Genomic DNA, 18,639 nt, shown 5'->3' on the forward strand with positions numbered 1-18,639 from the left:
AAAACCATATTAATCTCAATAGTGCAACACTTCCACAATCAGGACAGAAAGTAGAGCGAGTCTGTTGAAATCATTAGGATTTCTTCATGCTGCTCTTTACAATATAATGAAGTGAATGAAGACTGAAGCGGTCAGTAAAAGTATGTTCAGGTCAGTATGTGTGAAAAGTGCTATTTCAGTCATGATTAGGAGCTTTATTTTAGGGTTGCAACCATATTCTGAATATTGTGTTTATATGTGAACAGGCATCAGAATATTCCTGCATTCATGGTCGGTGTTCGTATGACGAGCTACACATACACATTTCCGTTCCCAGTGTTATTTATCAAGAGGATTATAATGCTGCAATACATTATCTTCAGTTATTAGTTTTATTACTAGTTTTATTAATAATTTAATTAAGAATGACTTCACACCTTCAAGAATACCTGACAACAACAGCACAAAAATGGAAAAACAATCATTAATAATAATAATAATAATAATAAATTAGTTAATATCAATTTATTTAAAAAATATATTTTTTTTTATCTGTTTTGTTGTTACTCCAGAAATGCACTGAAGTTTCTTAATTATTTACTTTGCAAGTTAAAATGTAATCATTTTGTTAAAAAAACAAAAAAAGAATACAGTGAAACTGCTTTCGGTATAAGTTTGGAATAGGCAGATGTTTCTATTTTTTTTTTTTATAATATTAATAAAAATATTATTAATTTTAAGCATTCTGTTATATCTACAGTATATTCATTATTATTATTATTATTATTATTATTAAGGATGGCCTGACTCTTTCGATTTTGTGCTATTGTTGTCTGGCAGTTTTGAATGTGATAATATTAGTCCTAATTCAATTATTGTGAAAAGTAGTAAAAAGTAGTAATAAATTTAATAACCAAGCAAACAGCAGCATTTTAAATCTACCAAGACATAACGCTGTGAAAGGAAACATACCCGTGTAGATTGCCATAATCTACCAATCTAGTCTAGGAATATTCTGATGCCTGTATGCATATAAACATCATTTAAACAACTCGATTATACCAAGCTTAAATTAAATCTGATGCGCATGTAAATGTAGTCTGTGACTTCTGAAGATTTGAAATATTGAACACGAGTCACATAGACTAGAGTTTTGAAACATTTATGATACTTTTTCATTTTGATACTTCTTTTCATTTCGAGTTGACAGTGCCATTTGTTCTGTTTAAATTCTGTTCAATTGAAACTTTGTATCACTGTGAAAGTAACAACATTTGGAATTTTGCATCATTAATTGTAACATTCCATTTCTCTTGAACTAAATCTTCTAGTCAAAGGATGATTTTGCTTAAAAATGTTGTAATGATAATTGTGTCCTTAATATATTCCAAGCAATGTCAGATGGGTAATGATGTTGATGTTTCTCACCAGAACTCGAGCTCCTTTCGTGAGCAGGTCAGCTGGTGCTCTGAGCTCTGATTGGTTCATGCAGGAGAGGAGGCGGTACATCCAGGCATGAGAGCACAGCCATTGGCTGAAACTACAGGCGAACGCCAGCGGATACTAGAACAGAGAGGAACAACATAATAAATATGACTAGCAAATGAAAAGTGACTCTTAAAAGAGTGGCTTGAAAACACACTGTACCTGTTCATGCAGGTAAGCGTTAAAGACGATCAGGTAGAAATATCGCTCTAGACTTTGTAGAGTTCGATGGAGGAAGTAATCTTTAGTGCTGCTTCCCTGAAAACATACACAGAGACAACAGAAAATACACTATTTACAATCTGTCCAGCTGTGGGCCATAAATCTGCTCGAGGGTTGTGAAGCTTGACAGAGTAATGAAGTGCTTTAAACACCGCTAGTCTTTAGATTCAGAGCTCGTATTACGAGAAATCAATCTTTCAGATAAAACAGAACTCAAAACATCCTCGTCAGCCTCCACTGATTTCACGTGCAGAGGGGCGTTTATATTCACTACTGGTCAGAAGTTTAGAATAATGAAGATGCAATGTTTATGATCACCGAAATTGCATTTATTTGATCAAACATATAAAAATTGTGAAATATTATTAAAATTCAAAGTAGCTGTTTTCTATGTGAATATATAGTAAAATGTAATTAAATACTGTGATCAAAGCTGAATTTTCAGCATCTTAACTGCAGTCTTCAGTGTCACATGATCCTTCAGAAATCATCCTAACAAAAAATCTAAAATTCCAACCTTTGACCAGTAGTGTAAAAAGCTGCAAAAAACTGCCTATTTAATTCTAGAGACATGCACCTTGACCAACATCATACACAGATTCTCACCTGGATCTGATAGTCTTCACCGATTCCCTCCAGCTTTTGTTTGTTCTCATAAATGGCCTCTCGGATGTCGTGCATCTCAGAGCACAGATCGATGGCTCGGTCCACCTAAACACAGCAGGACACAGTCAATAACTCGTCCGGGACCTCTCAGTGTTTATATATAAATATTATATCGAACACAGGCAAATACAAACCTCTTCCATGACCTCTTGACCTTTAGGCAGCTTACTGATGAGGGTCTGAATAACCTGGAACTGCATTTTGGGTTTGTCTGTCGCATCCTCTTCAACTCTATAAACATGTGACAACATTCACATTAAATGCATAATTACACATTAACTGTATACAAGGAAACAAAAACACCTTGCTATGTGTGCTGTGTTGGGCTAACGAGACTTGCTACAGCACTTGCTTATCATTGCTCTTTTCTTGGTTTTGATCGCTTCTATTGTCATCATTTGTAAAAGCGTCTGCTAAATAACTAAATGCACAAGATTCACAAATACACAATTTTATTAAACATTCTTAAGCGTGCAAAAGAATGTTAATGAATACACAAAAATATTATGGTCAGTAAGTTATTACTTTTATTCATCAAGGATGCATTAAATTGATCAAAAGTGTCAGTAAAGACATTTATAATGTTACAAAAGATACTGTTCCAAATCCTGAAAAATAAAAATGTTCATGGTTTCCACAAATATATTGTGCACTGTTTTCAACATTGATAATAATCAGAAATGTTTCCTGAGCAGCAAATTAGAATGATTTCTGAAGATCATGTGACACTGAAGACTGGAGTAATGATGCTGAAAATACAGCTGCGCATCACAGAAATAAATTACAGTTTAACATATACTCACACAGAAAACAGCTGTTTGCAATATTATTTCACAATTTTACTGTATTTTTGATCATATAAATGTAGCCTTGATGAGCAGAGTGTCTTTCAAAAGCAAAAACATCTTCCCAACTCCTAACATCTCGAGTGCTAGTGTGTAATGAGTATGTGATCCTGATGTGTTGGGTCTTACGGTGCTGCCGGCTCCTGTGCCGCCCGTGTGAGGTGCATCATCACCAGAGATCCCAGGATCATACCCAGATTGGTTCGGCCGACGCCGACCTGACAGCTGAAGAGCAGAGCCGGAAGAGGACGGGACGCGTCACGACTCAAGGACAGAGACGGATTCTCCTGACAGAACCAGAGAGAGCATTCAGTCTGTTCATCTGCCATGCACATACAGCTCTGATCTACTGGAATAAACATCTCAGGAAACAGTTTGCAAAGTTTGCTTTTAATAACGCAATAAATTAAATCTAACATCAATCAACTAGGGGTTTCCCACCCTAGGGGTTTATGAGGGAACTATAAGGGTGCATAAAATCATAAAGATGTCAAATAAATAAATTCAAAAAAAATGTAATCAGGGATATTATACTTAACTAAAACTATCTTTCTATCTATGAAATGTATTTTATTTCAGCCAGTTGACAAAAAAACATTTATAAATGTACAAACAATAGTTTATCTTGATGTACTAAAATAAAAACTATATAGACAAAATAATAACTAATAAAAATGACAAACACAAAACAAAATAACTCAAACTTTAAGTAAAATTAAAATGAAAAGGGACACAAAATACAAAAATAAAAGGTCAAACTCAAAATATTTAAAGTATCTCAATGATACTAAAATAACAGACCCCAAAAAAAAAAAAAAAAAAAAAAAAGTAAATATATAAAATGTCAAATATATATATAAAAAAAAATATATAAACAAAATAGAAATAGTGTATATACAATTTTTTTATATATAAAAAAAAAAAAAGTTTACTTGCATGTCATGTGTCCATTAACCACCTTCAGATAATTTTTTATAAAAAAATGTGAATGTTTTGTTGAAATATTAACATAAAACCTTTAAAATAATTATTTTACTTCAACGGGATTTGGCTGACAAGAAAAATTTTGGGAATCCTTACTTTAGCTTATTTACCTGAAATAAAACTTTTGGTTTCATTTTAAACAAAACCTTAAAAGTGTTTGATTAAGAATACAAATAACACAAATGACAATACACTAATATTCTTTAATTTTCCTCTTTTTTGCTTTATTTATATCTATCCTGTCAATTCCTGCACACTGGAAATGCTATACATAATGAGTTTCTGTTTAGAACTGTATTTCAATGTCCAGTGAAGTGATTAAATGAGATCCGGTCTCTTCTGCGGATCTGCTCGCTGCAGGAGGTGTGTTGGCAGCCCTGGAGAACAAACAGCCTTGGAGCAAGACAGGAAGTGGCCTCTTTCTTTTATAAAGCTGCTTCCTGTGTATCGTTCTATCGGCAGGGCTAAAATAACAGCTAGAGTCCTGCGGTTTGTCAGGACGCTTTAAATAGCGAGCGGACAGTTTAGATGAATGATTCCTCGCTGCCCACGCACTGCCAACAAATGCAGCAAAACAGCTTGCTTTAAAAGCATTCTGGGAATATGCATGAGCAGAATACATCATATCACACAGAATATGAAGCGTTTATCAGAGATGGACTCATTTCTGTGCAGTCAGCCTGTGGTTTACTGCGGCCGTTTTGCTTTCTGACCTTAAACTCGACAAATCTGTAGCTTCAGCTTCTGTCCTCTTAAACCAGAGAAACAGGAAACACAAGACACGCGAGGGAAGTCTCATTCATCATCGGGCACATGCATGTCACATGACTGATGCAAACACACAAACTGAGCTCTGAATAGACAAAAGCACCACACTGACACACTTTACCATAGTAAAACTAGTGATAGACTGACAGATCTATCGGTCCCAAAAAAAAAAAAGCAGCTTGTATTTTTGTGATTATGGGCTGATATCAGCCTTGATTAATTAATCAGTCATATAATAATAATAATAATTAGTAGTAGCAGTAATAGTAATATACATAATCCTATAATAATTCTATGATCAGAAAAACTTTACATTTTTCTATTATTATTATTATTATGGATTAAATGCATGCATAATCAATGCATAGTAAAATAGTTGTTGTTTTTTAAGTTTGTTTATTATTATTATTCAATTTAATTTACCGCTTTAATTACTATAATTAATTAATTAATTCGATAATTATTATTATTTCATATTCCTATATATATAATACAATCCTATGATCACAAAACATTTTTTATATTTTTGTACTGTAATTATTATTATTATTATGCTGTTTTTGTTGTTAAGTTGTATAATTCACTGTTTTAACAATAAGAAAATAATAAATGTATAATCAATGAACAGTTGTATTTGTGTTAACTAAGATTAATACAACAAGCGTATTGTCCAATGCTAGTTAATCCATTAACTAATGGGACCTTATTGTAAAGTTTGACTAATATTTTTTTGTGGATTGAGCAAATATATGTAATAATTGCATATAGAATAATATTGAGTTTTAATTTTTGGTTACACTTTTTTAAGTTATCATTGTTACAGTGTAAATATATATTTAAGTACCAAGTAATTAATTAACAACATGTACTTAGGATAGGGTTAGTTACATGTAATTATGCATATTTATTGTTATTACTACAGTAAGTACATGTGTGACGGACACTAAAATAAAATGTCTTGTGTCTTGTTTTTAAGCAAGACTTTATGTACTAAAATAACTAAATAAAAACTATAATTAAAAAAGAAAAAAACACTTTAGCTAAAAATGCCAAAATAATAATAACCTTAATATCTTTCTAAAATCAAAATCTCTTTATTTAACATTTTCATATTTTTAGGTCTCTAATAATTTCTAATATCAAGTTCACACAGTTTTATAGTAACTACACTGCAAAAAAATGATTAGTGAGTTTTACAAGAAAAGTCAGTCTTTCTACTTAAATTTCACGTTTAAAATTCAGTGTTACTTGCCATTTATTTGTAATTATTTGTGAAATCTAGTAGCAATTTCAGAGTGAGAATACTTTAGACACCAAATTTTTTTAAAATATATGTCTTTTGCATACAAACTATGGTCACATGATACATTTCTATAAGTGCCATCCGCTTTAAAAACGTCAAAAAGTGCAGAGAAAGAGAAACCAATAAGGTTTCGTTGGGGTTTGGATGCTGCTCTTGTTTTGTAACTGAATGAGAGCGTTTGTCTTCAGTGCGTCTGATGAGCTACAGACTCCAGAATATTCCATTAACTCATTTCCTTCCATCTAAACACGTTATATATTACAGCTCTGACGCGCTTTAAAGCATCTGACGTGTTTAGATTCCACCGTCTCAAAGACGTCAAACATCTTCAGAGGCTTTAATCACATTGCCGGCTGAAGCGAAGCGACTGCATCATGAGAAAACTATTCCGCTGATGCGTTTATGCCTCTTACATGACATCAGCTGACCGATGCATCGATTTAGATCACAGCGCAATTATCAGAAAGGTCACCCAGACGGGTTCATGCTGGTGTTTTCAGGAGAATCTCTTACCCGGAGAACGTTCACGAACGCATCAAACTGGTCCTCCAGCGGCGCACCCTCCGTCGGCAGAGGCAGACGATAATACCTGCACAAACACATCAAACATTTACACCAGTGCTTCCCAACCGCAGCACAGTTCTGATGAGTACAAGAAAAATCCCACGGCACACCAAGCATTAAAAGTCAAAGTTTATTTATAAAGCACTTTATTAAATGAAACCGGCCCACCGGTTTTGTTTTCCTCTTAATTGGCGAGGATGATGGTGAAAGATAAGTGAGTTCCCGACTGTGTGACATCTCCAGACCAACGACAAACGAAAAAACTACCCCAAATGCAAGAAAAGACGACAAACAACAGTAAAAGACGGCTATATGAACGGAGTGTGCGTCTTGGCTCATGAAAGCATCACGTGATCCTCCCGAATCATTGACTCACTTGATTCGTTCCAAAACATGGATTCATTCAGTATTGAATCACCGCTGGGAGACACAACAGTTCTGCTGTGAAACTTAATCAGTGAACTTGAGCAAAAACTGTCAATATTGTATTACAAATTGTGAACTTTGTGTGTCCCCCCCCAAAAAACGATTCACATAAATGCCTTATTTTGATTCAAAATGGCTAATTTCACCAAAAAGCGACTAGTTTGCAGGCATGATATATTATCAGACACTTGCACTTTTTTGCACATTTTCTGAAAATCATAAATGGAGTTAACAAGGTTTTTGAGCATCTGAGACAGTTTTCATCAATTTACTGAGTATAAAGTTTACTGTAGTTATATGGGCGCTCAGTTTCTCTTGTCGTTTAATATATTTGGCCAAAAATCTCATGCTATAAAAGATGAACCACTATGCACAGGATATTTGAAACGTACAAAAGTGCATCGGCTACAACTAGACAGCAAGACTCTGCTCTTTAAACACACAAAAACATTAGCTTTTATAGACAGCGTTTCTTGAGTTAAGAAAGCACTGCTCTTATTCAAACATCAGTTCTTTATTTACCCTTGCATTGTGAAGTAGACGCCTGTCTTCAAACTGTGTGTCGCAGCGTTATCAAGTTATGAGTTATGAGGTTTGACTGACAATTTGAGGATCCAATGGCCTTTCGAGGTTTAGTCACGTGCTCCTTTGAATGCTTTTCATTTGTTAAATATTGGTAAAACCCACAAATGGACATGATGATAACCAATAGCACTGATTTAAAATAATAATAATGAAATAAAATAGACATAAGGAAGTTTTTGATAATTGGCTGGGAAACACTGATTTAGACCACATGTAACAATGAAAAGCAGCAGGTCTGTGCACCTGTACGAGGGCAGGGTGAAGCGCGGCCGCTTATACACCTCCTCTGTGACGTGAATGTCTTCCTCACAGCTGATGGAGATCTTCTGAGGTTCTCCTTTAAAATGCTCGATGTCGTTGTAGACGTAGAACACGTTGTCGTTGAGTTTGGCAAAGTCGTGAAGCTGAAAACACAAAATAACTTCAGATCTGCACAGGAGCATCAGAGAGGAAGTCCATCTGGGATTTTAGCGGGAAATTAATATGACAGGAAAGCATAAACATTTGGGTCAATGACTGATAAAAAATATAAAATGTGCAAAGTGCTTAGAATTGTAATTGTTCTATTTATGTTATTTTCATATATTATGATCACATTTTTTAAATTAATTAATTTTTAAACAAATTTAGATTTAAATGTCCTGTTTTATGTTCTTATACACTGTAAAAAAAAATTGTTCCAAAAAGTTGTTTCAACTTAAAATAATTTGTTACCCCGCTGACTTAATTTTTTGTTTAGTCAACTTGAAATTAAGTTACTCAATATTAATTTAAGGGACAACTGGAATATTTTAGTTGAATAAACAAAAAAAAATTTGTCAGCGAGGTAACAAATTATTTTAAGTAATTTAGTAATTTAAGTAATTTAAGTAAAACTTTCTTTTTTTTTTACAGTGTACCCAATAACAACACAATGCCTTTGTTGTTTTGCCTATACTTTGATTTTGTTAATAATATTTATATAATATTAATATTATCAAAAGTTTTTATCATATTATAATTAATCATGAGATCAGATAACATTTAAATTATTTATTATTTATAACTAAATAGTATATTTCACGGCTTTACTATAATAGTATTTAATATACAATGAATTCATATAAATATTTAATCCTGGGATCAGAATTTAAAAAAAAAATTACTATCATTATTATTATTGAGTATGCCTCACTGCTTTAATAATAATAATAATAATAATAATAATAATAATGCATTAATATATATATTATTAATCTAAGATCAGAACAAAATAATACTAAATATATATAAAAATAATACTAAAGTAAATAAAAAAATAATTATAATTAATCCTAAAATCAGGAAAAAAAAAAAAAAAAAGTATGCTTCACTGCTTTAATAATAATAACAATAATAAATCAATAAAAGTATAGCTAAACCTAAGATCAGAAAATATTACTTCAATTTTATCTGATTAATTAAATTATAGGATTAATTATACTTCCATTGATGCATCATTATTATTATTATTACTACTACTACTGTTATTAATCAAAATCATAAAACATTATTATTATTAATAGTAATAATTATAATTATTATTATTAATAATAATGATAATAATAATAATAATAATAATAATAATAATAATAATAATAATGTATACAAATAATGATTACATTAATAATTTTTTCCCCTGATCTCAGGACAGTTACTGTATATCATTTCAAAAAGAATTTTAATCCAGTTCAAATGTTCATTCAGGTCTGCATTCAGGTTTATGTTTTCCAAATAAATTAAGTGAGTCATTAACTTTTGTTCTGTTCTGTAGATCGTATGCTATATTCTCATCTCCTGACCTCTTTTCTGATGGTGAGCTCTAGATTCTCCGAGCAAGCGTCGCGTCCGAGATCATGCAGGTTCTCATGAAGGTTCTCCTTCCTCCGGGGTGTATAGGGAAGGAAGTCGCCCTCCAAACGCAGGAACACAACGGGCTCCTCACGCAAACAGAAGAAAATCACCTCCTTTTGAGAGCAAACGCATGTAAATCAGGCCAAATAAAACTCGACTCGTAACAAGTCAGTAATCATCACGCTTATTTAAACTCATTTGCTCGAACTCAGCAGAGTTTAATTTAAAGCATCAGTTTAATCAGTAAAACGCATTTAGCTGAATCAACAACAGGTTTAATCTCAGCGCAGACAGACACCTTATCAGCAGCATTATTTGCACATCGCTTTCTCTTGATAGAAGCTCAACACAGAGCCGCAGGAGATTTCCACGTACTGACCTGATGGCCTTGACCCTGCAGTCTCTGGAGGACCTGTTTGAAGCCACTCAGGCTGGGCTGGCCCATGCCGTAGAGCGGGAGGCTGCCTTTGCTCTGGCGGAAGTTGGGCGCTCCGTACAAGCCGCTGGTGCTGAGGACGTCCGCTTTGCTGAAAACATCCTGCACCATGAAGTAAGAGCCCTGAGAAGAGTGTGATCAGATAATCAGTCATCTTTAAACACTCAAAAAAGGGCTTTTTAAACTAAATTAATGCTGCTTTTCCTTCCAACTCAATTGTGTTTTCTAATTAAAATGCTTTGTAGAGAAACACATTTATGGAAGCTTATTTCTGATAAATAATAGAATAAAAAATAAAATATATTTTGTTTTTTCGTTCACAATTGCAAATTTATATCTCACAATTCTGGCTTTTTTTCCTCGTAATTTTGACTTGTTTTAGTTTATATCTCAGAGTTTTGACTTTTTCCTCACAATTCTGAGAAATTCTGATTTTTCTTGTTTTATCTCATAATTCTGATCTTTTTTTTTTAGTTTATACCTCACAATTCTTTCTTCTTTTCTCAGAATTGTGAGAATTGTGAGTTACAAAGTCCAATTCTGAGGAAAAAACATGAATTTTTTATTAGAATTGCAAGTTTATATCTCACAATTCTGAGGAAAAAAGTCAGAATTGTACATTTATATCATGCATTTCTAAGGAAAAAAAAGTCTTGCTATTGCAGGGAAAAAGAAGAATGCACTGTTTTTTCAAACTAATTTCAAGCATTTATGCTGGTCTTTTATCACATTATTCACAGGAATATAATTAAAGTGTGTCCACACAGGTTCACGTTGCATAATCGCAAGCTGAAATTCTGCTCTGAGCTGTTCATGTCCTCCAACTAAAGTTATTAATCTCTATGGCAACGTTCATTATGGCAAAATGATGTGATTTGCTGTTGAAGCCAGTAACAATCACTAAATTAACTCGCCTCTACATTTATTCATTTGGCAGATTTTTTTTTCCAAAGCAATTTCCATTGAATTCAAGCTAAACATTTTCTGTAGGAATCAAATCCATGCAGCAGATAAAATAACATCAAACAGAAATGAGGCACAAAACTAGCTTTAAATGTTACATTTGCTGCTATTTTGGGCCTTTTATTATCATTATTTATTTTTATTTCATCCTATATATATATATATCTAAATGTATACACTGTGGAAGCATTTGTTATACTGCTTTTCATTTATTTAATTAAAAAAAGACTTAATTAAAATGTGCACATATTAAAGTTATTTTAGCATTTTTAGTTGTTCATAATTTTAATCATTTTTTAAAATAATCTCCATTTTCATTTTCATTTTTGATTGAAGTTTTAGCACTGAAATAAAAAATAATAATAAAATTATTAAACCTAAACGGTAATGGTGAAAAAAAAAAGCTGTCATTGTCAAAATGTCATATCAAAATGTTCAGATTTATTACAGTCAGTATTATAAAAAAAATGTAATTCATAATTTAAATTACTTCATTTGTATAATCTGTTTAATTTTTAGTTAAAGTTTTAGCACTAAAAAAAATAAAATTAAACCAAAACAATAATATTTATGAAAAAACACAAAAGTTAAACTAATTAAATTTAAATAAAATACTGCATAAGTAATACTAAAGTAGCCCTGATGATTAAGATTTTTACAGTTGGTAAATTTTAATTCAGAAAATTCTGACATGCCATTCAAGCTTTAATAAAATGATCTGCCAAACACTTAATTACTACTTTATGATGTAGAAAACATGAGCATTCAACTCCAGAAGAACATCAAATAACACGATGTTCTGGAAAGGAACCGGAACAATGGCGAGTGTTTGACAAGCGGCCGCTTTGTGTTATCTGTTGATTTGCAGCGAAACTCATCATTGGCTCGTCAGCAAACAGAAACTAACGAGCAAACAAAGGGAACGAGCGCATGTCTTCAGCGGCCAGCGGGAGGCGAGGAGCTTCAAAGCCTTCAGAGAAAGGTGCAAACGTCCTGCGAAGACTAAAGAGCGCAGTAATTAATGACACACTCGCTACGCTCTGTTTGTGAAGACAGAGACGCGCCGGGACACATTTACGACCCGTGGCTCTCTCCTCCCATTTAGACACAAATACACTGGAATCCACTGTGACTTATGAAGCAAATTAGGTCAGATCTGACATTAAGAGTGAACAAAAACATCCCTTACAAAGAATGACTGTGGTGGCATCATGGTATATATCAAAGCATATTCATGTACCATGGTATTTACTGCATAAATAAACAGAGCTTGCACACTGCTGTAGCTTGCAAAAACTCAAATTTGATATGTTATTTGCTATGATACTATGGTATGGCATTTACTAATTACCATTTACTATGGTACTGTACGTACTACACTTTTGTACATTTTGGTACAAAAAAAAAATCATAATATTTAAGCAGATTTTTCTGATTCTCATTACTGTAATGCAAAAGATTAAATAATTAATCTCACCCCATTAATGTAATGTTATTATTAATTATTTTATTATTTATTTTTTTCATTTGACTACAAATATCTGAATTTAAACACTGTGGCAGCATTTGCTGTTCTGCCATTAATTTTTCAGTTTATTCATTTAATTTAAAAAAAAAGCTAATTCAAAATGAACATTTTCATATGTATTACAGTCAGTGTTATTTTAGTTTTTTTCCAATTAGTTTTTATTTTTATATTTTCTGTTTCATTTGAATAAAATGTTCCGTTTCATTTAATTTTTTGGTTAAAATTTTAGTAATTTTGCTTTGTCATTTTATTAAGTTTTTTTATGTCTACATAGTTTTTATTCATTATTATTTGCATTTTAGCTATTTTTGTAAATCAAGTTAAATTAAATGCATATGAAAATGCTTGGTTGGCAACTAGCTGAAATAAAATAATTTATTTTTTTAATATTTAGTTTATAACATTGAATTTTATTTCACATAATTTAATGGTTTTAGTAAAGTATAATAACCCTTATAACAATGAGAATTTGAAGGGCAAATGTGATTAATTGTCATTCCCTTTCCCGTCTTAATGGGCACAGTGTAAAAAAAAAAAAAAAAAAAAAAAAAAATGTATATATATATATATATATATATATATATATATATATATATATATATATATATATATATATATATATATATATATATATATATATATATATATATATATATATATATATATGAAAAACTATAAAACAATAAAAATAAATACAAAAAAATCTTTAAAAAATATTTTTATGCAAAATGTGTGTCCTTTGTTTACATTTTAGTACTCCTGTATTTTTGTCATTTTTATTAGTTTTTTTAACATGCCTATATATTTTGTTAATTTTTATTTCAGATTTAGCTTTAGTTGTTTCAGTACATCAAGTTCAACTAAATGAAAATGAAAAATGTTGCTTTGGCAACTAGCTGAAATAATTTTTAAAAAAAGTATTTTTTTTTTATATTTGTTTTTAGTTAGTGATTATTTTATTTCAAGTAACAATAATGAGAATTTGAATGGAAAATGTGCTTAATTGTCATGAAAAAAACAAAAAACTAAAATATTAACTATAAATCTAAAAATACACTTAATTTTCTGCAAAAATGCACCCTGTTTTCCTGAGATTCGCCCCCAGTGCATGAGAGCAGGAGTCCGGCTCACCTGGACCAGATGGTGCTCAGGCATGTTATCGGAGATCCTCCCAACTTTATAGTTTGTACGGACAACATCATCGTGGATCTGAAACTCCTGTCTGCAGTTATACCTACAAACACACACAGAGACTCAATCAGGCGAATTAACTGCAGGCGCTCTCAGAACAGAGACCAGAGGCCAGGGCGGCCAGACGTACGTGATGACCACAGGAGCCACTTTATTGGTGATGATGGATTTGCCCTTGTTGTTGTGGATGCTCAGCGTCTGGAAGGAGGCGCTGCTCGCCGACCGCCTGCTGTCCATCATCCCGTTGCCGTGGAAACTCTCATGCAGTGTGGGCTGGGGAGCAGCACTGGCAGTCGTACCCATACTCCTCTAGCAGCTGTCAATCAAACACAAACACACATTACACACCAGCAGACTCCAGTTAAAGTAGTTCTGTCAAACGATTAATCGCATCCAAAATAAAAGTGTTTGTTCATATAATGTGTGTAAATACAATCAGCAAAAAAATTGACCCTCTAACACTTGCACTCTATTTGTTTTCTAACTGCTGCTTTTCTTTAACAATAAAGGCCTCTAACACTAGCTTTCTCTATTCTTTTTCTGTTCTATCTACTTGTTTTCTTTTTATTTATTATATGAATAATAAAAAAATTTAAATAAAAAAAAAATGTCAGCTGTATACAAAGTATCCCACATTTGATTTTTGACGGCTGAATGTGTGTACCATTTACACCTGGAGCCATATTGAGATTCCAGTATCTCTGGAACTGAGCCATATAGAGCCTTAAAAATGAATATACTAAAAGAAAAGTTGCTTAAGAACTAAACTCTTAAAGAATATTAATATATATTTAATACTTCTCGAGTTACAGGCATGCAAACTTTGGAAAAAAGTTTGAAAAAAGTATTTTTTCCCTGTTTTTGAATGTCACCTTTGGCATAGAATGCAACAAAGATTGCTAAAAGCAACAGATTTTACTACTAGATCTACCAATCTTTGTGTAAAAATAATATAATGATGCTGCCAGCTTTCTGAAGTCATTTTTACCCCCTGTAATTTGGCTCCAAAATTCAGGAGAAAATTGTCATTTTGACGCCCCTCTACAAAATGGTGCATTACTAAGTCAACATACATACATGATATCTAATATTCTGGCTTTCATCACTATTTATGATGAATGCAATAGAAAATCAGTTTAATCTGAATAGTAAACATATCTGAGAACATCTGCGGTGAATCAGTCTAGCCGGTTCATTCTTCATTCCCTTTAGACAAACTAGGCCTACGTGAAGCACAAAACTGCCATGATGTTAAGTGGATGAAGTCAAAAGAGACACTTTTTCACCACAATAAGGTTCATCTGCTCTTATAATGATCTCAGTAACAGTCAAATGATCAGCATCTGATCAGAAAATCTGTTTGAATCAACAGCGCTCATAATTATCTGATATAAAACAGCAAAAAAAAGGCTGTTCTTCCTCTGTGTTTTTGTCTTTTTTTCCATTACAAATATCTAAACTTTCTAAAATCGAGATACATTTTACTGAGATACAGAAGTATATAAAAGGTGTTTTCTGAGAAACCAAAATTAAGTTATTTAGGCAATTTTCAACATTGATAATAATCAGAATTCTTATGCAGCAAATCAGCTTATTAGAATGATTTCTGAAGGGTCATGTGACACTGAAGACTGCTGAAAATTCAGCTTTGATCACAGAAATAAATGATATTTTTCTTGTTTTAAACATGACCTTGATTTCCGAGCAGTTGATCAAGTTAGGTGAGCTCATTTTGCATCTCAGTTAAATGCATCTTGATTTAAGAGTGTTCCTACTGGGAAACAGTGTACTAACAAAAAAAATATCAAAAGTTTATTACTTGCACTGCATGCACACAGTAAAACAAAAATGAGTCTTGAAGCACACACACACATCTGTCGTGTCCATCTGGAGCCTCAGCTGCAGCAGATGTAAAGCTCCGACTCCTTCGGGGTCCATAAAGAGCCCTGTTTTCTATCCCGAGCTCACAAGTGATTCCCGCTGCCTCTTTCTTCAGAACAGGACAATAAATTCATGCCATGCTGAATAGTCTCAGTCTGCACAGTGACTTGTTTTTCATGCGTGCCGGATGGAGCTCTTATGTAAGTGGGGCAAGTTTAAGGTGTCATCTTCAGAGCGCAGCCTGCAGAAGTGTGCCCTAGATGAACGTCTGACCTGAAAACCCACCCACGGGCCGCCAGACGAACGCTCACAAACATCCTATCTGAAAAACAAGCAGTCAAGACCCCGTCTGTCACCGCAGGCATGCTTCTCGCCTTTACATTTACAAGTGTTTACTGCCAGTTCCGCTGGAGAGAGCAGGGCTTGAATGGCATCTTCAAGGGCACGCTGGTGCTTTTGAGCGTTTTAGTCACTTTTCAGAATCTGGGTCAACGTGACCTGGAAACAAACCTGAAATTATTGTCTTCCACTGCTTCATTTCTAGTGCTTTAAATGTTTCAAAGCAGCATGAGCTCAATCGGTTGAGTGTGAGAGGAGAAGAAAAAATACAATTTGACAACCAATTTGAATCTAAGATATAAATATATATGAAGAGTGTAAAAACTAAATATAATAAAATAAATATTATAAAAAATAATGAAATAAACTTAAAAATAGTTAAATACAAATAAAATACACAATTTATAAATAACAAAAAATATAAAATTAAATAAAATGAATAAAATAGAGGATAAAAAATAAAGGATAAAAATTACATAAAAAAAATAAATAAATAAATTAAATAAATAAAAAACAATAGGATATAAATAAATACATTTAAAATATCAAATAAATAATGAAATAAAAAAATAAAAATAAAAAATAAAAAAAAAAGGATGAAAATGAAATCCTAAAAATTAAATGATAATTTATATATACAAAATAAAACAAAAATAAAAATTATATACATGATAAAAAAAATTAAAATAAAATAAAAAAATTGGATGGACACTCCTGAATAGACCAAAACAGTTGTTTTGTTTTTTTTAGTCCGTCAACCACACAATAAAGATTCCTACATTCCTACATTATCACTATCATCTCCATGCTGAATCAAATCGGGAAGCAAAACAAAACTCTGGTTCTCAAAGTGAGCGAATTCCCTCAGGAAAGCCAATTACTGCGAGCCATTCACAGGGAAAATAAAATCTCCCAGTGTCCTCGGCGGAAGACGGAAAAGCTGCAGAGATGAACACAGATGGACATTCCCGCTTCCCGCCTCAACAGCTATTGAAATTCAGCGGGTGAAGCTCAAGCTGAGACGGGCCGCTCGCACAAAAGGGTCTCGCGTAGACAGGAAGTGCTCTGCAGCTGCAGGAAGCATCTGCAGTCAAACGGGCTAATCAGAGGAAGGATGCAGAACGCTCCTCATTCTTAAGAGATGTATATCACAGACCAGACACCACATTTATAGCAATGAGAAGAGCTGGGAACGCTCGGACTGATGGATAGAGGATTGATCTCAATCACGTCTGTTAGATTAGCGGAGCTCAACGGGTGGCTCGTGACCCAGAAATGAGTCAAACAGGTCTGTCCTGCAACATGCAGCAGGGAAATGCATGCTAAATGCAAATAATAAACTGCAACTGACCATATGAAACCAAAAAACACCATGTACCAACTCAAAAAAAAAAAAGTTTCTCAATGATCTCAACATGAACTGGTTGTATGACACCCTAATCTTCAAAAAAACATGAACAAAACTACACAAAATAGAAGAAAATATGACTCGGATGACATTAGAGCATGACACCGTCACAATTCAGGAGACATTTAGTCTTTGCAACAACTATTTGCAGAAAGCACATAATGTACTTTGTGCTCAAAATCAGCCCAAAAATGCAAAATAAATTGAAAAATGCAATAAAAAAAGTGAACTAAAAATACAATAAAATATTAAATAAGAAATAAAATTAAAAAAAATGTAATAAATAAAAATAAAATAATTTAAAATAGATTACCAAAATTAAAATAAATAAATAAAAATGTTAGTTACTGGAAACAGTAATTTTCACAGTGTGTGAAAATAAAAAATATTATATACAATTAGAAAATTGTATATAATATTGTAGTTGTATTTATCATATGTTCTCATATTTATTTTGTGTTATTGTATTGCAGTTTACAGTTAGTGCTCTTACAATAGAAGTCATTTTTGTAGATGATATTATTTGTTGGTAATGTGTTACAGACATAAGCTGAGGGTCGTGTGAAGTTTGACCTCCAGTGTAAGAGCATCACTTACACACTTCATACAAACCAGAGGAAGAAGAGATGATGCTCTGTGGTGAACGGCAATAAACCTGTTGCATTCATAATCTGATTATTCTGACTGAAACATGATATTCAAAGTCAAAACGGAAGGTTTTGATTAAATGGTTAAAAAAAGTTTCTCTATATTCTGATGTTGACGGCAAAACATAAAATGCACTAATAAATCATAAGTGTATTAATAAAGTAAATAGGCTCAATTTGGATTTCAGGTTGAATTTAATATATAATTGTGGTGAGTGGGGCAGGGCCGAGAGCCGTGGGAACGGAGCGAGGCCGGTGGAGTTAACGATAATGAGCGACACCTGCACCACTCGCCGGTCTCGAGTCCCACGGAGGAGCTCCGGAAGGATAAAAGGAGGAGTGATGACAGTGGAAGACGAGAGAGGACCAGGCCTGGACTTTAGTTTGTGTTTTGTGTGCGGCAGTCGTCCGTGAGGGGCTTCCACTTTACTTTTGTGTTTGTTTATTTTGTTATTAAACTCTTTAAATGTTTGCCGGTTCCCGCCGCCTCCTTCCCGTTCTACGAACTTTGTTACAATAATATTTCTTAATCTCCAAATGCTCACAT

The 18,639-nt window shown here is 32.9% G+C and overlaps 1 protein-coding gene across 2 annotated transcripts in view; it reads right to left on the bottom strand.

The window, feature by feature from the left end:
• The window catches only part of LOC306852061 (paladin-like), a 69,107-nt gene that overhangs the window by 39,467 nt on the left and 11,001 nt on the right, over positions 1–18,639 (bottom strand). For both annotated transcript variants that reach the window (XM_079388668.1, XM_079388667.1), the window contains exons 2-12: positions 13,948–14,133; positions 13,758–13,860; positions 10,079–10,258; positions 9,648–9,812; positions 8,071–8,231; positions 6,766–6,841; positions 3,327–3,484; positions 2,487–2,583; positions 2,293–2,397; positions 1,627–1,722; positions 1,408–1,542 (exon numbers count right to left, since the gene is read on the bottom strand). In XM_079388668.1, coding sequence (XP_079244794.1) covers positions 1,408–1,542; positions 1,627–1,722; positions 2,293–2,397; positions 2,487–2,583; positions 3,327–3,484; positions 6,766–6,841; positions 8,071–8,231; positions 9,648–9,812; positions 10,079–10,258; positions 13,758–13,860; positions 13,948–14,120 — 1,449 coding nt within the window. In that variant the 5' untranslated portion in view covers positions 14,121–14,133. The remainder of the gene's footprint in view (positions 1–1,407; positions 1,543–1,626; positions 1,723–2,292; positions 2,398–2,486; positions 2,584–3,326; positions 3,485–6,765; positions 6,842–8,070; positions 8,232–9,647; positions 9,813–10,078; positions 10,259–13,757; positions 13,861–13,947; positions 14,134–18,639) is intronic.

The sequence above is a fragment of the Barbus barbus genome, assembly GCF_936440315.1.
Source record: "Barbus barbus genome assembly, chromosome: 32".
Classification (NCBI taxonomy): Eukaryota; Metazoa; Chordata; class Actinopteri; order Cypriniformes; family Cyprinidae; genus Barbus; species Barbus barbus.